Source organism: Clupea harengus, chromosome 20, assembly GCF_900700415.2.
Source record: "Clupea harengus chromosome 20, Ch_v2.0.2, whole genome shotgun sequence".
NCBI lineage: Eukaryota > Metazoa > Chordata > Actinopteri > Clupeiformes > Clupeidae > Clupea > Clupea harengus.
This window is the reverse complement of record NC_045171.1, coordinates 13,324,512-13,350,040: the sequence shown is the minus strand read 5'-3', so window position 1 is coordinate 13,350,040 and position 25,529 is coordinate 13,324,512. Positions and strand designations below refer to the sequence as shown.

General features: G+C 42.8%; 2 protein-coding genes across 2 annotated transcripts; one reads left to right on the top strand and one right to left on the bottom strand.

The window, feature by feature from the left end:
• Positions 1-825: 825 nt before the first annotated feature.
• Positions 826-10,992, bottom strand: LOC105893026 (tryptophan 5-hydroxylase 1-like). The gene is made up of 11 exons (XM_012819364.3): positions 10,792-10,992; positions 9,144-9,275; positions 7,985-8,153; positions 6,304-6,404; positions 4,826-4,893; positions 4,038-4,234; positions 3,711-3,846; positions 3,362-3,488; positions 2,637-2,732; positions 2,040-2,173; positions 826-1,864 (listed from the first exon to the last, which is right to left on the bottom strand). The coding sequence occupies exons 1-11, from the start codon at positions 10,888-10,890 to the stop codon at positions 1,690-1,692; spliced, it is 1,434 nt and encodes a 477-aa protein (XP_012674818.2). The 5' UTR covers positions 10,891-10,992; the 3' UTR covers positions 826-1,689.
• A 9,769-nt stretch (positions 10,993-20,761) lies between these two features.
• Positions 20,762-22,804, top strand: LOC116217953 (beta-microseminoprotein-like). Its single transcript, XM_031557929.2, has 4 exons — positions 20,762-21,403; positions 21,487-21,565; positions 21,753-21,867; positions 22,580-22,804. The coding sequence occupies exons 1-4, from the start codon at positions 21,278-21,280 to the stop codon at positions 22,707-22,709; spliced, it is 450 nt and encodes a 149-aa protein (XP_031413789.2). The 5' UTR covers positions 20,762-21,277; the 3' UTR covers positions 22,710-22,804.
• The last annotated feature ends 2,725 nt before the right edge of the window (positions 22,805-25,529 follow it).

Here is a 25,529-nt window from a genome sequence, read left to right as displayed (position 1 = left end):
AAAACAGCAAACAAAGACACACTCCCACAATCTGCCATTCAAATCAGCCTCTTAGTTATCCACACACAATCAATCCAGCACATCAATGGTTTGGTGGAGGACACTGCCCCCTGCTGTTTATATTGTGGGTTGCATCTGCAACTCAAAAACACAAGAGTCTTTTTAGTGTTTTGTGAGTGATGTTAACAATGCTATTTAATCATCAAAAACTATGGGTTGTTAATTTGTTGGTCCCCCTTATGAGCTAGGCTCTGGGCTCAAAGTTTCTTCCTCTCAAAAGAGTTTTTCCTTGCCACCGTCACCTTAGTGCTGTTGTGGGGTCAGGCTCTGGGCTCTGTAAATCTGGGTTCTGTAAATCCCATTAAGACTATTTAAATTGAAACTATATAAACAAAGACAATTGAAATTGAATTGCATTGAATATGGTTTGGATGATATGGTTATTTGACATGATCTGCCAGGTCAGGGAACCCTATCTCCATTACTAGTGTAAAGGATATCCTTATCCACAGACAACAGGTAAGTAGTTTTAAGTGTGTGTATGTGTGTGTGTGTGTGTGTGTGTGTGTGTGTGTGTGTGTGTGTGTGTGTGTGTGTGTGTGTGTGTGTGTGTGTATGAGTGTGAGTGTTTTGTTTTACATGGTGACCTCTATAGTAATCAAACCATTAGCACCACCTTATCACAGTGAATATGCGTGTGTGTGTGTGTGTGTGTGTGCGTGTGTGTATATATATAGGCAAGTAGTGTATGAGTTGAAGGGTATGTATGTGTATTTCTTAAAGACAACATATAGCATTCTTAGAAAGCTTACATCTAGTCAGTGGTTCATATTTCATTAATTTTATTCTTTTCTCATTGAACATTAACATCTTATCAGTACATTGCCATAGAAAGACAAAGTGCAGGACAGACAAGCACACATTAACACACTTAACTGAACACACTTCACTGATTGAATTGTGCTGAGTATCTTTGGTGCTCAGTGATTCTTTGGCAAAGGTGTGTGGGGATGATGGGTACAGGGCAACCGGGGAGGGGGTACATGTGCGGGCACAGGGCTGTCATGGGGTGGCACGGGGGGGGGCATTGGGGTGGGTACAGGCGGTGGTATGGTGTTGTTCAGGGCATGGGATGGCAAGGGAGAGCATTGGAGTGGGTACAGGGGGTGGTATAGGGGGACATTGGGGTGGTATGGGGTAGCACAGGGGAGGGATTGGGTTGGTATGGGGTGGCACAGGGGGGTGGATGGGGTGGTTGGAGTGGCACACAGAGAGAAACAGAGGTGGAGGAGTAGCAGCAGTGCCGGGGGACGTGTGTTTTGTAGGTAGCTTGCTTTGATTACATCCTCAAATGCTATGTTGGTGGTTTATGGTCCGCTGAAGGAGAGCTAAATGAACCTGACGTGGGGTGGTGTGGGACTGTGCGGTGTGTTTGGGGTGCAGTTAGGGTGGGGTGGGTGTGGTGGTGGGGTACGGGGCTACAAGGTTAAGGGGTGCAGTGGGACTCATCAGAGGTCAGGGGTTCAGGGGTGCATGGTTAGGGGTGCAGCAGGTTGATTAGACCCCCTGGTATTGTGGGGTACAGGACATAGATGGCACAGCGGGGTGATCAGAGCCCCAAGTGTTTCAGGGTACAAGTACAGGCGTGCGGTGCGGTGCGGTGCGGTGCGGTGCGGTGCGGTGCGGTGATCAGACTGCCATGTGCTGGTTGAGCCTCTGCAGGGCGTCTCCCACGATGTCCAGCTCGTGCCGGAGCTCCTCCACCACGCTGTTGATGCTGGGCATGTCCTTCAGCACGTCCACACTCTGTGTGTAGGGGTTGTAGCGCACCGTAAACGGACGCTTGATCGTCTTAGCAAACTCCCTGCCAGGGCAAAAGAGGGGGGGGGGGGAGGGCAGAGCGTGAGAGGGAGGCAGGTGAGGGGTGAGAGAAAGGGGCAGATGGCGAGAGAAAAGAGGATGCAGGTTTGAGTGCTGACGTGGTCCCCTGACCAAGGAAACAGGAAACAGGAAGTAACGCATAGGAAGCCCACAGTCACCTCATCTTGACTTTGGCTTCCTCAAAGCTCCCAGACAGGAAGTAGACGTCCTGAAAGGTGGTGATGAGGCACTCCTGCTTACACGTGACATCGGGGTCAAAGGGCAGGATGTTTGCTTTGCCAGACAAAGCATGCTGGTGAAAGACACAAAAGATGGCAAATCATTCATTTTAGTACAAAAACATTGTAATATTTTACCAAAGATAAACTTGATCCTTTATCCAATATAAACCAATTTAATTCAAATATCCAAACAAACTATTCTGTGGCACTTCCTAAATGTATAAGTGCAAGACTTTATTACTGCATACAATCTATACTGGTTCGACTACTAGAATCTTTCAGATTTCTAAGTACCATTTGCTGTCATGTAACTGAAATACTGCGTTGATCAAACTTTTTGCATCAAACTGTTACTTAGTTAATAGTATCAGAATGCTGTACATGGCTGATTTTGAAATGTGCCAAATAAATATGACTTCTTTTTTATATGATTAGCGTTACTGCAGACCAGCTCCATGCGCTCTGAATCTGATTCTGATTTTTAAACATGCTATGTTAATAAACATGACTTTATGCTGGGGTGGTTAGTGTTACCTTCAGCTCACTGATGGAAGACAGCAGACCAGCTCCATACGCTCGGAGTCGCCCCTCCTGTTTGCACAGGCCAAACTCCACCGTGAAGAAGTAACACTGGAATCACAGGAGAGGGTAGAGAGTTAGCCACTGCACCACTGCAAGTCACACACTAGGGCATGACACTGATACTTTTTTATGATTCACAATGTTTATTGGTCAGAAGACAAATGAAAAAAGGTAACAAGGTGAAACTATTCGCAACAGGAAAAGTAATCTTAAAAAGACAACTTTTGTTTGTTTTTGAGACAACTGTAAAAATATTCCAGGAAGTAATGAAGTGGGATTTTGCCCTGTTAATACTGCTTTGTTTTGTGTCAAAGTAGAGAGTAAATTATTAATCTCTATGGGCATGACACTAACAACATTACAGCCAATGGTTATTTCTGCAGTGTAGTAATGTCACTCAGGGACCAGTGTTGATCGTGGAGCACATGAAGTGTAATCATTAAAAAAACAAAAAAAAAGGAGTGTAGTTATACTGATGCTGTATTAATCTTCAGAATACTATGATTAGATGTTGAGTTTAACAACAGTGGTATTGCATGATTTTGAGGTAAAGTACTTATTAGTATGATTGGATGAGGATGTGGTAAGCTGTAGTGTGATTGGATGTTGATGTGATAAGCTGTAGTTTGATTGGATGATGATGTGGTTAGCTGTAGTGTGATCGGATGAGGACTCACGGTGGCGAGCTTCTGGACGGAGTCGTCGGAGGCGCCCAGGGAAGCGAGACCGAGCTCCTGAGAGAACTGAGCAAAACTGGGTTCTGCCAGCAGCGGCACATGGCCCAGCAGCTCATGGCACGTGTCTCTGGGGAGGAGAATGGAGGGTAGACACACACACACACACACACACACACAGACACACACATATACACATCACGTCATACACACACACACACACACACACACACACACACACACACACACACACAGACACATCACGTCATACACAAACACACAATATAAATATTTTAAAAAATACAGTTAATGGCATTCTAATAAGTAAGAAGCTCATGAACTCTTTACTCACGGTTCAGGTGTGTAGAGAGGATCTGATCTGTGACGTACATACTGGGTACAATGGAACACGCGGAACGCCAAGCCAGCAAGGAAGTCACGTGGAGAGAGGTAGCCAGCCACCGGCCGAATGGTGAAGCCAGTGCGCTCTGCAGCAGGCACACACACGCACACACACACATACACGCATACACACATACAACAACAACATAAATGTCAGTGGAAATCATGTCACACATGTGTCATGCCAAATACACACAAAAGACATTTAAAGTAATTTATAGTGTGTGTTCTAATGTGTTCTAATATGTGTTTGTGTGTGTGTGTGTGTGTATCTGACCTCTGAGGAAGCGCGACACGTCCTCCAGCTGTGGAATGTTGTCCTCGCGGTACCCGCAGTGCTGTGAGAGCAGGGGCAGGTTCTTCAGGTATTCCCGGCAGGCGTGGGTGGGGTACAGCTTATTCAGCTCCCGGTACACCACCCCCCATGTCTGCACCTCCTCCGCTGTAAAGTCCACATGTGGGATGGACTCACCACTGCGTGGGGCGGGGGGTGGTGGATGGGGAGAAAGGGGATGGGGAGAGGGAGGGAGGGTGGGAGAGAGAGGGGCAAAGGAGGGTATAGAGAGTTAGCTTTAGCCAGTTAGCATCAGCTATCAGCTATAGAAGTTTCAAGTTTGTTTCCCATTGGCTGGTTTCAGTAATGAACAAGTACTGTATGGTTTTGGTTACTGTGTTCATGTGTCATTTGAAGCTCAGCTGATTGGCTCTTCATAGTTTTGGTGCCAAAACTGAGCGCCATGAAGCAAGCAAGCTAAAGTCATTCTTAAAGATCCAGGGCTAAAGCAGCTTGCATAGCAGTGGCCATTGAAATGAATGGGAGTAGTAATCCGTCTCTTTCTCTCCAGGTCCACAAACAGTAATAGCTCCATGGATTCAAAAAAATGTTCTGTCTGTTCTGTTAGACCACCCTGCAATCATCTCATATTCTCAAGCAAACACACACAGCACCCAAACCCATACACACACACACATACATAGAAACACACACACACACACACACACACACACACACACACACACACACACACAATGACATATAGAGGCATACTTATCAAATCAACGTACTGTTTGTAGCCCATGGCCAAGTCTGCAAAGTACTTTCTTCTCTTGCGATACACGTTGTCTTTGAAACCCTGTTACAGACAGAACATGTTAGTTAGTGGACTTGTACAGTGACATACTTTGCTTGAGTTTGATTTGGAAGTGCAAGCAGATTATATGTGCAAGTCAAACCAGGCTACAGAGTAGGGATGGGCATAATTAATCGACGATCGATTAATTGATCATTAAGAATTTCCTCGATGAAATAATTTTTTCATCGATTAAAACATGTTCTGTTGCGAAGTGTGCGTGTAATTTATTTATTTTAGGGCTGTCAAAGTTAACGCGTTATTCTATGAGATTATTGTGGCGGAGATTAATGCAATCAAATATTTGAACGCAGTTAACGCAACTTTGTTTACTTCCGGTGCGCGTTGACCCATGGCACGAAACCGCCCCTTGTCTGCAGTCAGTTAGATTGAAGAGACCGAGACGGTAGTTGAAGATGGAGAGAGCTGAGGGATTGTTGGGCGGAAAGTTTCTGTTTAAGAGGCAAAATGACAGAACAATCGACAAAACTAAAGTTGTATGTAGCATTTGTCAAGCTGAATGTAGCTATCACAGAAGCAGCTCGTGTTTAAGTTATCACCTTAATGCAAAGCACCCGACAGAAAGCAGTCCCAGGTTAGATGGTCGCCAACCACGACTTCTCTAGGAAATTAACTAGACCAGTCCGTGAAAAGGTTACCAACGCTGTAGCAGTTTAGGTTGCGGGTGACTGTCGGCCCATCAACATAGTTGAAGACGGTGGGCTGACTGAGGTGATTCGAATTGCTTCAGGGGACAATTCTTACGATTTACCGTCGAGGGGCACCATTGTGTCTCGCATACATTCCTTGGCTGATGGCGAGAGATCACGAAAAAAATACAATTAAACAACAGTGTCTAAAATACACGCTGTCTGAAGTGATTACTCGTTAATTTATAAGATTTAGTCTTTAGAAGAAAACAAACTTTTAATCACGATGAATCTAGATGAATGAATTTCAAAATGTGAGATTAATTAGTTAGAGAGAAAAAAAAACGAAGGTCAGTTGTGTTTATGAGCACCGGCTTCTAGCTGTCGGCTCCGCTGCTTAAGAGTACAGCAGCGCATATTTTCAAGTGTAACCATTGAACGGATCCCGTTTAACTGCCACAAGAGTTGTCCATCTTGTAAGTTTAACTGCCGCAAGAGTTGTTCATCTTGTAATAAATATCTCAATGAGGAAACACGCTGTGTTTTTTCTATTTTCACTGCATTTTAATATAGCCTATAAATAGTGAATTTTAATATAAAAATATTAATGATTAATCGAAAATCGATCGTTAATTCTCCCGACGATCGATTAAGACAATTTAATCGAATGCCCATCCCTACTACAGAGTGTTGTGTAATTTCTCCGGCATACACTGATGGTAAAGCATTGCAATGAAGATTGGCTCGGTATAGATAAACGTACAGGATGATCTGCGTCAAGGTCTGACCCGTACATCAGAACCCGATTCGAGCACTGATCCAGATCGGAAATCTTCTTGGGGAACCATGGGACTCCATCCATATCTAAAACACAATCAAAACAAAACAAAACATCTTAAAATCTTATATGTCGGACATCTTAAAATATCTTAAATTTCGGACATCTTAAAATCGTAAATGTTGGACATTTTAAATATCTTAAAACTGCATCTGTAGCTCAACTGATATAGCAAGGTACTAGCAGGGGCGGAGATCCCATTTCATTGTAGGGGGGGACAATACATGGTAAAATTTCGGAGAGTAATTCCGGGGGGGGGACATGAAAAAATTGCTTTCACGAGAGCTAGCATAACTTAGCTGCTAAATACCGAATTCTCAATAACATTTACAAACAGAAATTCGAAGTCATTTTTAAATCCTCTAAATGGCATTAAATGTACTAACACAAAATATCTACTCACAGACAAATAATGTCCAAAGTTCAAGAGAACTTGATGCTCAAAATAAGTTCTAAAACAGTTCAATTTGACCTATCAATAAGCCCCGCCACCAATATTTACTGTTCCTAACTCGGACAAGTTATCCGAGCTGACTAGTCAATGGCAGCTATCAGTGTCAAAACGATATCCCAAGAGCCTCGAGACAACTTTTGGAGACAAAAGAACCTGATTCCGTCTAGAAGCCATCAAAAGGGCCTTCATACTGCAATGGAGGGATATGCATAACATTTAAAACATAGATATATGGTGGATAACACGCTTACATTTGAGGCGAGAATTTACAGATTACACAATACAAGAGGGAGAATCCGCATCTCACGGTCATCACGATTGCAGATACATATATCCAATACCAGCATTGTTCAGGCACCGCAGGGAAAGATTAAATTAATTTACCTTCAGTTAATTTAACTAATCTGGAGAGGCACTGAGATGTAGACCTACCTTTATTAACTAACATTAACCTGCCCCTGACAGGACAGTGTCCTAACTGTCTAGCTAGCTATCCTAACGGTGTTAATTACCGGCATGCGTGTGTTATTATCAGCAAACGTTCACGTTGTCATGTCAATCCATCATTAAACTTATGTATACTTGTGCATATCGATTGTAACTTCGTAAAAGGAGTTTAGAAAAAACTTTAACTGCGTCAGTGGGAGAGAGGAGGAAACAGTCTCACTGTCTGACCGTGTACTTGGCTAATTGACTGAAACACGGAGCTGCCGGTAGCCCCGCCCGGTGGAAACAGCATGTGAACCAAACCATTTTAAGGAATAGGGGGATCATGATTTTTCAAAACTTAAAAACACATTGTTTTACGTTTATAATTAGCACACCTTGTGTTGTCGTGCATTTATTTCAAATTACTATATTTAAAAAAAAAATTGTTTTGTTTCCAATGATTGTTGGGGGGGACAACTTTATGGTAGGGGGGGACACGTCCCCCCCGTCCCCCCCGTGATCTCCGCCTATGGGTACTAGAAACACTAAAGTAATGGGTTTGCTGTCCAGGGAGCACATATACAGATTAAAATGTGTACCTGCTCTGAACTACAAGTTGCTTTGGATAAAATAAACATCTACTGAATGATTAAATGTGAGTATTATAAAAATACATATCATTTTTTTTTTTTTTATGAGTTTCTGAAGTCATGTGTACAGTACCATCGTCAGGCAGGCTGAAGTTGTCTTTGAGGTCCATGTCAGCGAGGTTCATGTGCTTCTGCAGAAGCTGAATCACGTCCCTAAGCTGCTGGTGGTCGCTGTCGCAGTCCACAAACACCTCAAACTCAGAGTTTCGCCGCTTACGAGCCTCAATGTTGTAGTGACTTTCCTGAGGACCAAACACACAAGTCATTTACTACATTTTCCATTTCCAATAAAGCACTCTCTCTAATTATCTATCTCTCTATCTCTCTATCTGTCTATCTACATATCTGTCCATCTATCCGTCTATCTATCCATCCATCTCTCTATCTCTCTATCTGTCTATCTACATATCTGTCCATCTATCCGTCTATCTATCCATCCATCTATCTATCTATATATCCATCTATCTATCTATCTATCTATCTACATATCTGTCTATCTATCTACTGTATCTATATATCCATCTATCTATCTATCCATCCATCCATCTATCTATCTATCAAATCAAATCATATAAAAATCTAACTTTTTTTGTACAGCGCATTTCATACCAGGAGGTAACACAATGCGCCTCACAGAAGGAAAAAATGGGGGGGGGGGGGGGGGGTTTACAAACACTTGTTAAGACAGACAGAGATTTTCCAGAGATAAATAGGAAATGATGTACTAACCACACTGGCACCATAAAGGACTGCTCAGTACGGTTATCATCAAACTAAGAGACAGCTGCTGGGGGGGGGGCATACAAACACTTGTAAAGAGACACAGATTTCCCATAGATAAGTAAACCTGTCCTTTACGGAGCACGTGTGGTTAGTGCGTAATTTCCTGTGTGTCTTTACAAGTGTTTGTAACCCTAATCCTAACCCTAACCCCCCCCCCCCCCCCCCCAGCAGCTGTCTCTTAGATCTATCTACCTATCTATCTATCTATCTATCTATCTATCTATCTATATCTCTCTCTATCTATCTATCTATCTATCTATCTCTCTATCTATCAGAATCACCATAGTGCCAGAAACTCTCCTCCAACTCCACAGGGTTGATATCAGAGCTGATTTGAGTTTCCCAAATTCCACATAAACAAAAACTCAACAATGAACTGACTGTCCTGTGCGGTGTGGTGTACGTGTGACTGGTCGAAACACGGATATCCCCAGGTGATGTGGAAGTACCTGGAAGAGTTTGAGGGCTTTCACCAGCCCGCCGACCTCATTCTTCAGAGAGAAGAGAATGGCAGCATGGCCCTTCCTGGGGGATGTCAGTTTTTTATTTTCTTCGATCTTGCTGAAGTTGGCCTTGTTCATCTGCTCACAGATCAGATTAGATTAGATTACAGATTAGAGCAGTAGGGGAGCAAAGCCAATGGAATGGAGTAAGCATCGAACCAGAAGTGCTGAAATATAGTATTGTTTACAGAGAGATTATAATGAAATGACACATTATTATTATTATTATTATTATTATTATTATTGTCATTGTTGTTATTATTATTGTTATTGTTATTATTACTGTTTTTATTATCATTGTTGTTGTTGTTCTTATTTTTATGCAGCAGACTTGGGCAGACAGGATTAAACTTGCTAACTTCTGCACTTAGACAAACAAACATTGCCTGGAAAGCTTTGGAAATTCCTGAAAATGTTCCTAAAAAAAACATAAGGCTTCTACTAAAAAGTTTCCAAAAAAGGCCTTGTGTGGAGAAACTGTCAGAAGTGTAGAAATTTTACTTTTTTCAGTTTTCCACCCAGGTGTTTAGTATTAAATAGTATTCAGTAAACACCGTATGTGAACTGAAACTTCATATTCTCACCCATTGTGTTATTTGAAAAAAAATAGCAAAAGAAATTTGCCACCTGCATTTTGATTACATTTTTATAGCATCTTTATGCTCTAGCTCTCAGCACAAGACTAGTTCAAACAGTACAATCTCCCTGACATACTTGAAAGGTTTGCTGTATCGTGTAATTAGCTACAATTGGCTGTCAGCGACCAATTTTATTATTTCCTGTTCAAGCTGTGCAAATACAGAAATCAAAATGCCTCACAGCTATCTCTTAAATAACACTTTGACAACCTATCCCTACCTCTCTCTCTCTCACTCTCTCTCCCTTCCTCACACACACACACACACACACAAACGGAGAAGGGAGAGCTCGAGAGAAGGAGAGAGAATATTGGAGAGCCCAGATCCCTAAAGTGACATCATTAGAGAACACAAAGTAGTAAGTCCTTTGTCAACCCTGTGGACTTTATTTAACTGAGAACCCAGAGAAATGGGTGGAATCGTTAGATAAAGGTCATGCTGGAACTCAAAGTAATTACTAAGAACCTGAAGGAACCTTTCAGCTAGTTAGGAAAAAAGCTAAAAATAGATGGCGATTCAGGACGTGGTCACAGGTTAATATTTAAGTCACTGTGACATAATTTCAAGTTTAGTACAGTGCACGACACAAATGATCTGTTGGCGACAGTATTTTGATAATCTGTACATAATCTTACCCACAGGTACTGAGTGCCAGTGTACTGATAGTCTTCATCGGTCAGTATGTTATGTTACATTGCATAGTACAGTTGCACTGTAACAAGGGCTACTTAATGTAAAAGTGACTACAATTTGTGCATAGTTACCACCGTATTATAGCCCAATCTATACACCTGTTGATACAATGACACTTCCAAATTACTGTAAACATATAAAACACCCCGAATAAGAAAAATAAACTGTTAGACTGGTGAGAACTGACTAGTTAATTTCGCATAACGAAATCTGTCTCCTTTCCTCATTTTACCACCTAACAAGAAAATAAATACCCGACTTACCTCATAGTTGAGTTGTTTGTCCTCGTAGCATGTGTTTACGGAGTCGAAAGATCTTCCTCGGCGCGGTCCACCAGTTTTGGAGTACATATCAAAGTTCATTCGTATTTATACGTGTGCTTCGGGCAGATGCAACTCTCACGGTCTCCGTTATTGCGTTAACTCTCTGGGCTCAAGGCGCCCCGCTATTTATTAACTGAAGGCTGGTGAAGGAGGAGAAAGAATGGGTGGGTCAGTGTGGGTGGGGAGGGGGAAGGGTGTGTGCAGAGTAGAACTGCCTGGCACTGTGCGCAATTTGCGTTAAACAGACCGAGCAAAAAGAGATCAAACGGAAAATGACAAATATTACAAGCTGTTGTCTTTGCGTGATAGCGTATGTCTCTCAAATTACGTACAGTCTGAAAAGAATTTCATGAACTTTACTGGAGAGGTGGCATTTGTTGATGCCCAATACCGGGTACACGTTGGTGTTGGTCGCAGCTGAGTTGTTATAGTCCCTGTATGGTTCATCAGTCTTTTTTAAGTGGGTTTTGAGTTTAGTCAAATTACTGATTTAAAGTCACTGCCACTTCAATTAGGATGTTTCACAAAGAATAACTTATTCCCAGGCGAAATTCATCCTGAGAATGATTAAATCCAGAAAAATCAAACAAAGGCATTAGAAACAAAGGAATTCCGACTGTGAGTTCAGCTAATACTCTTATTCCCATACCTTTGGGGTCCCCAACCTCCACCCCACCATAACCTAGGCATAAAGATAATCTAAGGATGATTGTTACATGTTTGTGAAATATTGATGAATGTAATATTCTCCTGCAGATTCTAATTGATTCTTGTGATTTGGGGAGTAGTCTAATATTGGTTTCATAGCAACCCAAGGACCTGGACATAGTTGGGAAACTCACTATGGTTTTGTACGGATATAGCGTGTATTTCCATGTAAACTTCTCTGTAAACAATGAAATGTCAAGATGAAGGACAAACACAATCTTTAAGACACATTATGGTGATGAGAGTAGCCACCTGTGCTTTGCTGCGCCTGTGTTGAAGAACTTCAGCACCATGGCGAGCAGACAGCTCCCTCGGCCAGGGCTCTGACCTGCTGCAGAGCCCTATCAGTAAACCAGTATGCAGCCCACATAATACAATGCCCACAGACCTTGGCGATTGTTTTGTTAAGGCCTCTCCCGTATCCTCCCCCGTTCGCTCTCGCTGAAAGCGCACTTTTTCCGCAGCACGTCTGCTCTGGGTTCAGCCAGTTTTATGTTTCCAGAGACGCATGGCCTTGCGCTACCGGATTTACATTGTTGCCGCGATATGATTAGTCAGTGCTGATGGACAATGAATGGAGTGCCCTTCCAGTGGTTAACCCCCCCACACACACACACCCCCAAGCCACTTCCTCCTCCCCCTCACCTAAAAAACCTTCATCATATCTGAATAACATGATGACATCAGCAGGCGGGCAGAGGAGCTGGCGTCACGTTCCACTGTTGGGCGGCTGGAAACCAATAAAAACGATGCTATGAACTCTGCTATCCTTAATAACGGACTGGCAGGTATGAGCAATGGTTGCGTTTACGAGATCACACCGGCAATAATTACCATGAAAGCGCGAAATAATGAGCTGAGCTCGTAAAAGTAGCCCCAACATATGACTAATTTTCTTTTCTATTCAGTGGTTCTCACGCAAATTCTCCACTCTTAATTGGTGTATTGTCCCCACCTCCTACTGTTTGGAGCTTCATAGAGAGGGAAAACGTGGATATCCCCGCTGTTAGCTTACTGTATGACCCTTCCTGCACCTATTAAAGTGTCTAATTAGTGTTAGTTTGGACCACGGAACCCTTGGCATACCAGATGCTAACGGATTCAAACCAATTACTTTGTGTATAGTTACCCACATTGAGCATCTCTAAGTCAATGTTTCCAGATGTTATATAGCATATTCAATGCAGTGGCTTATATACACACAAAGAATATGATAAAGCTGAGATGATGACAGCTAAAACCCAGTAAGAATGTCAAAGCTTTTCTTCTTCAGTGTCCAGTGGACAAAAAGTCCCTTCAAACTGGTGAACTGGTAATGACCGGTAGTTCGGGGAAACTGTGCTGGGAATCCCCCACTGGGGTGGGGGTTCATAAGGACAGGATCCCAACAGAGGGCCGATATTCATTAATGACACACACTTTTATCCATCATGACACACACCAGAGAGAATGTACACCAGAGAGGATTGAGTTGGAGCAGGAGCTGCAAATGTGTGTGTGTGTGTGTGTGGGGGGGGGGGGGGGGGGGCTGACCAGAGAAAAGCTCTTGCCCAATTGACGTTAGTGGGAGACTTGTGGGATTTCACAAAAACTTTTGCCAATATTTCTGTCTGGAGTAGTTAAGGGTCATTTGGAGCCCTTTATCCATAAGTGGTTTTGTTCATTTTGAGCCTAAGACCATCAGTTAGTGAGTTGATTTGGAGAAAAGTTACTTCATTTGAACCCATGCAGCTACCTGTATGTACCGGCAGCCTGGTTGCTGGGTAGCTAAACTAGCTAAGGTAACTTTTTAAATGCAGAAGTGTTGACATTTGAAACATTTGACGTTTGAAACTCTTCAAGTTTTCTTGCAACAACACTAACGGCCAACCCTTTATGCAGCTTCAGAGACATATTAAGGGAGGAGACACATCACTGACAGGGAAATAAATGGGCAAATGAAGGCGAATTTGGTTGGTAACAAACATATTTTCAATCAGTTAGATAAATGTATAAAACCACTATGTTAATCAACAGGTTGAATCCCCCGTAACTTCAGAACTAAGAGTAGGGTGTAACTGCTACCGATCTTTCACACTGAAATCAATGTTTGTTTCCCCCCCAAAGGGGGCGTTACCATTTCCATGACGCAGATTACCCCACGGTAATCTACTATTGACCAGGAACACTGCCCCCCACCATCCTGAGCCATTAAACATCATCTAGAATCACCATTCATAAATCTCAAAGGATTATTTAGAAGACAGACAATGATTTGAGTGATAAGGACAGTGGAAGGTCTTTGACTATGTGCCTGTGAGGTGGAATTGCATTCAGGAATGGCAGTGCCTGAGAGGAAGGAGGAAGTCATAGAACAGGCTGACAGTGATAAACCCTGACAGAAATGCACAACGTATGTACACACTCAACAGCATAATCACAGCCCATTACAGCCAGAGAGACAGACTCAGTTGGCTTGAAGTTTAACATAGTTATCGTCTTATGGCCCCAGCTTTGACAAATGGCTCTAATTTCAGCTCACCCCATTTGCATCCGGACCAAAATTGCCGTTGATTGGAGCCAGGATGATCTCCATCTAGTTGAGTAAATCTGCACTCCTGAGCCGAGTCTGATTGCTCTCAGGCTAATGTCTCATGTTATCTTGTAAGAGAGCAATGAGAGATGCTTCGTCTGAGGCCTGAAATTAAATGAAAACAGAGCAGTGCGTCCACCGCACACAGCCACGCACAAGACCAGCCATCCCAGAGAACGATGATCTTTGAGCCAGATCTGGGCAGATTCCTCCATGAGAAGTGACTGAGACGAGACTGAGAAGTGACTGAGACGAGACTGAGAAGTGACTGAGAAGTGACTGAGACGAGACTGAGGAGTGACTGAGAAGAGACTCTGTCATTTCAGACAGAAAGCGCAGCCATCCCCAGTCACTAACTTTGTAAAATATCTGAGCAGGATGTGAGCCAGACATGAGCCAGAACTGGGCCAGTATCAATGGCTTCATGAGACCAGACTGAAGCAAGACTGGCATCTCTCAGAGAACGCTCACGTCGTGAGATGTCACAGCCTGAATGCTCGTCTCTTCCCACAGGTGGCTGTGATTGAGATGTTAAATGCTGGCTTACTGTGGCAGTCACTCAGCCGCAGTGAGGATGCGTTGCCTCGCCATGCAGAAACCTGTCAGAGAACATCAGCTCAGGCCCCCACACCCGTGGGTGTACGTCTAAAGATGGAGACAGGTCCTCTACCCCCCCCCACGCAAACACCCCCAGCCCTTCCGCACCCAGTCAGCCAAGCGATGGGGGGGGGGGGGGGGGCAGGAGGGTGAATGTGGTGTGTGGGGTTAGCAAGAGGGTGGGCAGTAGGATGAGTGGGGGGGTGGGGGGAGGATGGTGATGCGAGGAGTGGCAGGATGCTGGGTGGAGGGGGGTTAGGAGGGTGATGCGAGGGAGGGGGCAGGATGCTGGGTGGACGGGGGGGGGGGGGGGGTTAGGAGGGTAGGAGGATGAGTGGGGGGGTGGGTGTGGATGCCCCCTCATCTTCACAACAAACTCTGTGTACATCACAAAGATGTAGAGAAGATTTTTGTCAAATCACATGTCAGAGAAGCCATCATGCATGATCTCTTCTCTACGCCATAACGCAACTCTTGTGAGCACATGCACACAAACAGACTTTGTTGATGTTAACGTATAGATATTGACGTGTTTATTCTGACAAACGTTAAGACGATAACTTTCTGGAACATTCTGATCCTGAGGGGGCTTGTGGGTCCAACAAGGAGGGTGTTAACAGAAATATCAGCAACCACAGACACACACACACACACACAGTATGTTTCCTGTTGGTCTTGGGTCTTCAGCTAATCCCAATATTTGTGGAGGTGATAAGAGGCGAGGTGGTGCTCAACTTAGCAGACTAATCACTCCCTATTAATGGCCAGCTTTACATCCCAAGCAAGTGTTACACAACACAGGGTATGTGTGTTCACAACTTCATTTGACATGGCGGAGGGCAACGGACCCTGAAGGGGAGAGCTGACAGGTTTCTGCAGTTTCCTCATCAACATCTGAGAAGGAAGGCACAAAAGATGGACATTGAGGGGGTCTTGGATGGCCAGCGTCAGCAATACTTTTTCTGGCCCTGAAGGACCGTTTTTTTTATGAGTAACAAGTACAGTGAGGATTCAATTCAGTTCTTTGCTGTTCTATATAAAACCCTTCAGATCTTTTGTGACTGGCAGCTGTCAACATTAACAAAAACACTGACAGGCAGCATCCGGAGTACACACACATGGTTGGTGAGGTTCCGGCTGCTAACTGGGCTGTGTGCGCCGGCTGGCTAGCTGGCTAATTGGGGCGTGCTGTTGGCGTATGCAGATGCAGCGCCACATGTGTCAGAGTGAAAGTGCCATTAGTTGAGTCGGCGGGCACGGAGCACGCATGGCATGGCATGGCATGGCACTGAGAACCATAGCTGACTAACACACACCATTACACATGACAGCTCATATGACTCATACACTAACACACACACACACACATGCACACACATCATGACACACGACAGCTCACATGAGGACCGCCAGCATGACCTCAACATGGCCTACAAAGCACTCAAGGGGACTTCCTTTGTGGGTGTGTGTGTGTATGTATGTGTGTGTCTGTGTGTGTGTGTGTGTGTGTGTGTGTGTGTGTATATGCACTGCAGAAATCGTTTATGAGTGATTAAAACACTGTGCACTTGTGTTTATGTTTGACTTCTAATAATGTGTGTGTGTGTGTGTGAGAGCTCTCTCTAAGTTTGTACTGTATGTTTTTGTTTATGCGTGTGTGTGTGTGTGCTTTTCTTAGTTTCTGAGTTTATTCTCGATGAATTCTAAATTTAAAACATGGCCTCCAGGCTGTGTACGTCTCTAAAAAGCTTCAACCAAAGACATGCCTGTCGTCTCTGACACTGACATGACATTTCCTGAAGCCGTCGTAGGACACAGGTAGGCAGGATGACTCACCGCACCAAGATTAATGATAGTAAACAGACTGATGCGGAGACTCATGTTTATTTGGAGTCATGATCTCCACTTCAGAGGTTTTATCAAATTATTCTGAAATTTAAGGTGGCCATCAAATATTTTTCCACTTCACTACACATGGAGAGTTGAGGATGACAAATGGTTCAGTCTGCTCCAGGAGAAGTCCTTTTCAACCACAGGGCCCACCACACACACACACTGAAGGGACCAGCATAGGTCATAAGAATATGCCATAGTCAATAAGTCAATGATATTATACCTAGTTATAATTATTACTTTTATTTGGATTTAACTAGCCATGAGTGCACTCTCCTTAGTGAATATACTTTGGGCTGACCTGGGTAGTGAGGTGTGATACTAGACTCTCACCTCCCCCCCCCCAGGTCGAGACAAAGAACCCTGCATGCATGGCCCATTTGAATAATCGGTAACACCCCTTTAGATGTCAGTGTATTTAACAGACTGTCCCTCAAGGGATAATCAGATATGCTGAGGTGAAGTTCTGTGAGGGAGGATGGATCTGAAAGTCTCTGTCTCACAAATGGTCGGCCGCCATTCTTCAAGAATAAACCTGGATCCTGACTGATCAAACCTAAGACTGAATCTTCAATATATGGTATAAAACGAATTACCATCAACACACACACACACGCACACACACACACACACACACACACACACACACACACACACACACACACACACACACACACACACTACACAAGCCCACTTTATATTCCCAGTCACTATGAAAAATAGACCCTTGGATCTTCAGGGTTGTTATAATATAAAATATATATATAAAAGGAATATGAAAGAATATAAAGGAATATAAAAGAGATTTTAATATTGAATAAAGGGTAAGTAATGAGAGGGTCACCCCTTACCAAGAGATTAAAGAAAAAGAGGGTTTCTCTTTCGAATGAAGGCCGGTTCCTCCATAAGAAGGGGTGCTGCATGGTGTCAGGAAACGTTTATGATGGATGGAAGCAGATTTGACGGAAGTTGTACAATGTGAAGTGCTGGATGTTGCTTGTTTCCAGGGAAAGGGTGGATGACTGTAAGCATATTTCACAGAGGTTGAGGGGATTTCTTGTGAGGGAAGTAGACAGGTGACGACAGCATTGCTAGATGTTTTCAGGGAAACTGTAAATGAATCCTTTACAGTCATTTTATTCCCCTACTAGTGTTAACAGTCATCAGATTATAAGAAAGTTTCAGGACTTATTCTTGTGAGGGATGTGTGTACAGTGAAGACAGCAGTTCTGGGTGCTGCATGTTTTTCAAGGGGAATGTTGGTGAATTCAAATATATTTAATGAAGTAACTTTATAAAGTTTTGGGGTTTTTTGAAGAGGGATGTGGAAAAGTGACATGAGCAGTGTTTTCAGTGAAGATGGAGATGAATGGAAGCACACTTTAAGGGAGCTGGAATGACTGAGGCTACTACTGAGGCTATGCAAGCATGAAGACAACAGTGCTGGAGAGTATCTGGCTGGTCCTTGTTGTCACCTCCGGTCACGGTGAGCAAATATGTCACCACCCTCTCCACACACACACACAGACACACATACACACACACACACACACACACACACACAGTTGATCATTTCAACACTGTTGACAGAAGATAGAGATACGTGGTGACAGGAAATTAGCTACACGGTCTGATTAGCTGCGAACCAAAGAAAAGAACCCACCACCCGTAAATCGCGCGTGTGTGATTGTCTAGTATCCACAGCACCAAGCCCCCTGCACACGCCACGGCAAAAAGAACGAGACACATATGCACACACGGCCTTGATTTATACAGATTTAATTACAAAAGGAGATGGAATGGAGTGAATTTGACAGGGAGAGGAGATGACGCAGGAGGGATGAGAGAGCGGAAGGGTGGAAGGAGAGGGGGATGAGAGTTAAAGGAGGAGTGGATGTGGGGGACGTGACGATGGAGTAAAGGAGGAGTTGGCTGGACAGGAGCAGAATAAGATGACACCTCCAGAGTCACACACTATGATATGCTCCTGTATCACAGCTCGTCAAACTGAGAATTACCTGACGTCTGTTTTTTTTTTTTGCACCAAATAATATCAAATAATATGACTTTCACATATATAATATGACCACTATATTATTTATAAAAATAATTGAAAATAAAATGATATGAAAATGCATTTCATAAAATGGTGGTTATTTGATCGTGGATGTCCAAAAGTGCACTTGGACCTTGTTAATTCTCAGTTGCTGAGCTGACAGAGGAAAGAGGAAGTGAAAAGATGCATGGACATGAGGATGCGGATGATGATGAAGATGAGGAGGAGAGGGAGAGGGCTAAACAGGTATCGCGCAGTGATGAAGGTCTATGCCTGTGTTTTGAGTCATTTTTCTAAATGTAGAAATATAAATTAACCTTTTGCAGATATGACAATAGCAAAATAATCCTTGCTGGATACTTTGAAGTGCTTCAGAACATTAGAGGGGGACTAATTCAAAGAATGGACTGTGGTCTTTTATCAAGCAGACATTTGATGTTCAGGAAACACAAGGTTTGATCAAATAAACCCACTGCGGCCACTTCACAGCAAGTAAATTGGAATTCGTTTTTCTCACTGTTCCATGTGTATGTAAATATCCTTAAGTAAAGACAGCAGCGTGAAGGACAGTTCTTTAACCTTTACGCTGCAAACAGAGGGCCTATGTTACGGCTTCCTAAAGCCTAACCATCTCTTCAATTAGTTGAAGACTGATAAACAGCTACACTCTCCCTCTCTCTATATATGTCTAACACATACACACTGTGTCTCTCCAGGAATAGGTATCCATGTCCCGCGGCTTACGCAGGTAGTCACGACCTCTCGATGCGCCTGACATGTGGCAGGGTTTGATTGACAGGAGGGAGGATGCTCAGTGGCTCCGGCGGTGCGCGGGGAGTCAAAAGGGATTAGACTCCTACCTGACTGACAGCCGTTCTTCCGCCCGCGGCCCTGTGCGAAGTACCGTCACACTGCAGACCTTTACCACGGGGGCCGCCGGCCATTCTGATTGAAATATGGCACAACGTGAGGTACAGAGACGTGCTTTACCGGCCACAGCGTCTGACGTCTGCCAGAGACTGAGTAAAGTAGCAAACTGGCTGCCGATGTCGCAGAACGCCAACAAAAACATCGTTCTGTTGTTCAGTCAAAAGTTAAAGGTCATTTCCTCTGAAAATTCTTGCAGCGTGTGCTTGGGTTATCATAGTTCGTCAGAACTCAGAAGATAAACTAGACCAGCAATATCATAACAAACATCACAGCTGCCATGTACGCCCCTCTGCCATGTTTACCATAGCCTGTGGTGTCAAATTCAATCCAGAGTGCGAATCCTGAATCCTGTTTTCGAATCCTGAATCCGTGAATCCTGTTTGTGTGGATAGTGTGTGTTTCTAGCACATTTGGCGCCCTAGGCAAGCTTCACTCCTGGCGCCCCCGCCGTAAACAATCCAAACTTTTTAACAGTTCTACAGTACTAGCCTAGTGACAAACTGTCAAAAAGGGCTTTAGTTTTTGAGATACCCCTACCGGAGGTAGAACTAAATCCAACAATGTTTTTCCTCATCTCTAAAGTCTCTCATATATGAAATGGATTCTTGGATACAAATATTTTACTGCAAAAATGGTTAAATTGATAGATATTGTTATACACCACAAAACTAAAAAAGAACATAGAATATAGCCTGGCCGTATGGGAGTTAAGACATAAACTGAAGCAGATTGAGAACACAAGATCTGAGAGCTTTGAAACTTGACATGCTCGGAGTCAGGATGTTGCTTTACCTACTTGAAAAGACTATATGTGAATATCTTGTTCTATGCCATATATACAGACCTAGGAACACATACCTACAATCAGCGGACATGCAAAAAAAATGATATCTATGCAGAATGTTCTCATTTACTTTGTAGTTGCTTTGTCAGGGATTGTCATAGAAACACATATGATAGCTTGTTGGAAAGGTGAGGCTGTGCTGAATATAGCAATACTGAATATGTATATATGGCTTGCATAGTCAGGGTGCTACGTACCAAAATGTATTGACATAATCAAACATTGACATAATCAAGGTTCCAATCAAAAACCCATTATCAGTGGTGAGAAGAATGTTGACAAATTCAATGTTACTGCAAAGTAAGTTAAATGAGGTAAGTGCTGCTCTATATTTATGATGCATTTAATAATGATACCTTTCATATGACACCTTTTACTACACAGTTCATATGGAAACAAAGATTGAAATCGAAAGATAACACCTCAGCACACACAGGAGAGCAGGAGACAGGATTGCTGTTTGGCCTGGATGGGCCTTTTAATAAAACTATAACTTAAGTACAAATCAAATTACTGTCTCAAATAGAACAATTAATCATCTAATAAAACAAACACTCTGAAGAGGTATGAGCCCCCCTCACGCTGAATTTGAACAAGGAACGTCATATGTCACTGGCTAGCTAGCGTTAGCTAACTAGCAAGATTACATACAATCCATTCGCTGAAGTTGATAATACAATACTTGGATTTTCACCAGTGTTCCTCACTTGTTGAGTTAAAAGGATACCTTTGAATGTTTCTTTTAATACTGACAGTGCAGGTCTGAAACAATTAGTTACCATGTTAGGTAATATCAAGAGCATGAAAAAAAAAAAAGAGGAAGTCCATGACCCTCCTCTGGTGTCCACCCCTATTCCACAGGGTATTTAACTGTCCATGCCACTCAAAGGTAAAACAGAGCCTTTGCTACCTGCTGCATCAGCGTTACTTACTCACACAGTCTGACACAATGGTAAGTTTTGTTATTTTATTATGGTCTATCGATGGTATTGAAGTGATGCACACTGAGGGTTTCATCCTTGTTTTCATGTTAAGGTCTCTGCAGCACTGCTTCTGGTGCTGTGCATATTGCCCTCCCTGGCTCATGCTTATTGTTTTATGTCGAAGGCACCAGGTAACTACAACTTTCACAGATTTAAACTTAGGCACAAGGTTCACAAAGTACAATGTTGTTTTCATTTAATAAAAGAAAACAAAGTGAAAACACTGTTGTGAGTGCCATATGCAATGTGGGTTCAGCAGGGGCCACCATTAAAGGTCTCCTTGTTTTGATAATATCTTCCCACATTGTTTCTATTCAGAATTGGTGCATGCCTGCAGGGATGGTAAGCTCTTGCACGAGGTAGGGACCACATGGAGGACTAAGGACTGCATGGACTGCACCTGCTCTGCCACTGGGATGAGCTGCTGCTCTGTGTAAGTTACCATTGCCGCCTTCCATTACCATTGCTGTCTAAAGGCATTTGATTAAATATATTATTTAAAATGCCTGTACAATTCAAAATCCAGGTTCATCTCTACACACACTACTCTAATTTAAACTATTTCTTTCACTCACTCCCTGCAAATAACACGAACCATATAATATCTGTGGCACTGTTTAGAACTGGATTCAAATTTACTGGTTAGGGAATTCATTGAAACTCATTTTTACTATGTGTGTCGACCCCCGTTTGCAAGAAAAAACGTTTTTTTTTTTGTCTGAAATCTCTTATAAACAAATGGAATTGTCATAGCTGTGGTGCCTGCATGGACAACAGTGGTACGGGGGTAGAGAAGGGGGTAGAGAAGTCGTTTAGTAATCAGAAGGTTGCTAATTCGATTCCCTGTCGAAGCGTCCTTGAGCAAGACACTGAACCCCTAATTGCTCCTGATGTGCAGTGTGCCATCACTGTAAATGTAAAATGTGTATACATTCTTGTAAGTCGCTTTGGATAAAAGCGTCTGCTAAATGTAATGCATGGTTTCTCTTGACCACGCCTCCAAGTTTGCATACATTCCAACCTGTTGCCACCTCTACACGAGCTGTATTAGATGCATTACATGAGCATTAGCTGTACAATATCATCTGCATGAAATCCAAAGTGACTGTCAATGAAAAATCTTTTGTCTCTTTTTTTTATGTCAGTGGGCCATCTTCAATATCGTTTCCTGAAGACTGCATGGAGGTGTATGACAAGGCAAACTGCCATCGCTATGCGGTTAAGAAGAATGATAAATCCATCAAATGCATGATAACTGGAGCAGTTGGAAAGTGATGAATTTGTTGTCACATCATTTCATTAGCAAATCACACAACTGTATAATGAATTTTGGGTCATGCTGTGGCATGTGATCAAAAATAAAGAAATCATTGAAAAGAAATACATAGTTTCTGATCATTTCTTATTCTCTCATTAAAAAAAGAATGCAACACGTCATGCTTTTGGTTTGAAGAGGACCAGCCTATCAACAGTATGACAGCATGACCTGACATACACAACCAGCTTCTTCTAGATAATTAATAATAATAATTTATTTTATTTGTAATGCACCCTTCATTCAAAAGAATCTCAGAGTGCCAACATATTAAAAACTAACTATAATAATACAATAAAATAAAAATGAATTAACATAAGCATAATAAGATCACCAGATGAGGCAAAGAAATGCACAGACAAATTACCAAATAAATGTACTACCAACTAACAACATCAAGCTGCAAATAAATGGTTCAATGGTGTATAATCTGACTTCAAAACACATGCCACTTGAAGTGCCTTTTAGAATATTACTGCCCAATTTTATATTAACATGTGCACTTTTAAGAAATGTATCAACATACATCAAGCTTAATGGTGTTGGTGGTACAGTGGTTATCGTCGATCTGGATTTCCTTTCCTGGACAGTCCTGGATGCCTATGTGTTGCTAAAGCTAAAAGTGTCTGCCAAATACCGGACCTTTACCTTTATATACAGTTAGAAATGTACAACAAACTAAAAAGTTGCAACTTTAGGAAAAGCGCAATTTTGGTTAATTTTTCACTTGATTTATTCCAGGAAAAAGAGTCAGTTCGCTGTTATCTGCCAGTAGGTAACATAGCTAGTTACTAGAGAACTGACCAGTGGTGGCTCCTGAAAAAATTCTCAGGGGGGGCAATTTTTTTTATAATGATTAAGGCGACCCATTCAGTAAGTACATTAAGTTAGCTGATTAACTCATACAGCAATACCTTTTTGTCCACTATTGGCAGCACACAACAGTAATATGTCCCCTCTTGCTACATAGCTAGAGTAGCAAGTTACAGGTGGAAAGCTATGGAAGAAAGTTGCATCCAGGAGCCTTCATAAGCAAACATGATGTGGCTCCACATTAAATTATCCCACTTTTTCATTATCCACGTGTCTCAAATGTTGTATGATGTAACATAGCTTAACAGGACACATGATATGTCCAGTAACATCATAAAGAAGGGGTAACATAAGTCAAAAACAACAATATTTATTGACTGATCTTGAAAGTATTGGCTTACAAAAGCAAAATAAGTCATCACATAAAAAATTATTCAGTGTTAGTGCAAGAAGCGAACTGTGAAACACACTGTAAAACCTATGAAAAGTGACAGTGGTATATGAAATACAGACCGCATTAGCCACGCGATTTTCTTTCGTTCCAATTCTTGGATGTAGGATTTCCCTCCCTTTGTAGAAACCTGTTGAATGGATACATTTGGTCTAGGAAGTCCTAATTGTTTTGTTGTCAATTTATCTTCATTAGTACGCCGACTAAAAAGGAGTTTCTGTCAAAGAGCGAATCGAGTTATTGCACTGGACAGGGCAGCCATCTTGACAGAATATGCCTCCGTCGAAGCTGTATGACGTTCGTATAGGCTTTTACGTCCACTACTTATGACAAGACCAGGAGGGGCAAGCCCTCCCGGAAGCCATAGAGAATGCATTGAGAGCTCTGTTTTGTGAAAAAAATGGATTTAACATGGGAGTCAATGGGAGAGGTCTGGGGCGATTTTCATTTCGCCCCAAATCGCCCCAGAAGGGGTGGGGCCATTTGAAGCACGACTTTAGGCTGACTGAACGACTGTTACCTGATTCGACAATGACATACAGAGGCAGATCAGACGGTCTAGTGGTAGAATCCGACAGAAAAAAAATTATTACATTTAAATTTACGTGTCATTTACGCGACTTACAATGATATTGCGTTTATACATAAGGAGTTTTTTTTTTTTTTTTCCTTTCCCCCTAGGCAGTGCGTCGCCCCAATCGCCCTTATGGACGAGCCGCCCCTGGAACTGACTCTTTTTCCTGGAATAAATAAAGTGATCGTGGGTCAAATGCCATAATCACCACTAGTATTTAATCAAAACTGGTTTAAGGGGTACCTATACTTAGGTTCGTCATTAAATATATCCGTTTTCACCATACAACACATGTAGCTACTTACCGGAGTTTGGTTGTCGTGAAGTGACTACGAGACTCTGTCAAAGCCTCAACGATCAGGACCAATCAAAGAAGAGCCCGTCCTGCTTTGGTTCCCGCCCACACAGTGCCAAAAGTCATACATTCGAGCGAGCAGATCAAGTTTTCGCGAGAGCGTATGTCAGTCTCTGCGCTCGCAGTTGTTGAATTTCCTCTCACGGCTGCTAAAATTGAGTGCGCAGAAGAAATTCATCCTTGCGAAAACTTGAAATTCGCTCGAATAAACGTTTCCTCGTGTGTGTGAGTTTTGTCACTAAAATCACTCCATAGCTACCCTATTTTAAAGGGTGCCTCAAGTTCATGAAAAGACTGGCTGAGAGAGACTTTTCAGAGAGGTATTAGGGTAAAACACTTCCCTGTTGTGAGAAGGTGTATGTGTTTTCTGTCTGGTTGTGTGGACAGCGTTTGCCCTGTTTTATGCCTGTTCCTTTGTGCTTGTTCTGTGTGCCTTGTCTTTGTGCCTTGTGATGTGCCTAGTTCATGTGTTTATTTTCTGGGTGGCAAGCTATGTACTTAGCTTCGGGCTTAGTGCCAGGGCCTAGTTTGGGGCCTGGCTTGGGCCTTGAGAAGGTGCCGGTATTTGGGCCTAATCAGCCAAGCAG

Bases quoted from the DNA above. Each gene is read 5' to 3' on its own strand.
- LOC105893026 (XM_012819364.3), bottom strand. From the start codon at position 10,890: ATGAACTTTGATATGTACTCCAAAACTGGTGGACCGCGCCGAGGAAGA. The intron at 9,276-10,791 runs GTAAGTCGGGTA...ATCTGTGAGCAG, and splicing joins ACAAACAACTCAACTATGAG to ATGAACAAGGCCAACTTCAG. The intron at 3,489-3,710 runs GTGAGTAAAGAG...TCTCCTCCCCAG, and splicing joins CCTCTCTACACACCTGAACC to AGACACGTGCCATGAGCTGC.
- LOC116217953 (XM_031557929.2), top strand. From the start codon at position 21,278: ATGACCCTCCTCTGGTGTCCACCCCTATTCCACAGGGTATTTAACTGT. The intron at 21,404-21,486 runs GTAAGTTTTGTT...TTTCATGTTAAG, and splicing joins TCACACAGTCTGACACAATG to GTCTCTGCAGCACTGCTTCT. The intron at 21,566-21,752 runs GTAACTACAACT...GTTTCTATTCAG, and splicing joins TTTTATGTCGAAGGCACCAG to AATTGGTGCATGCCTGCAGG.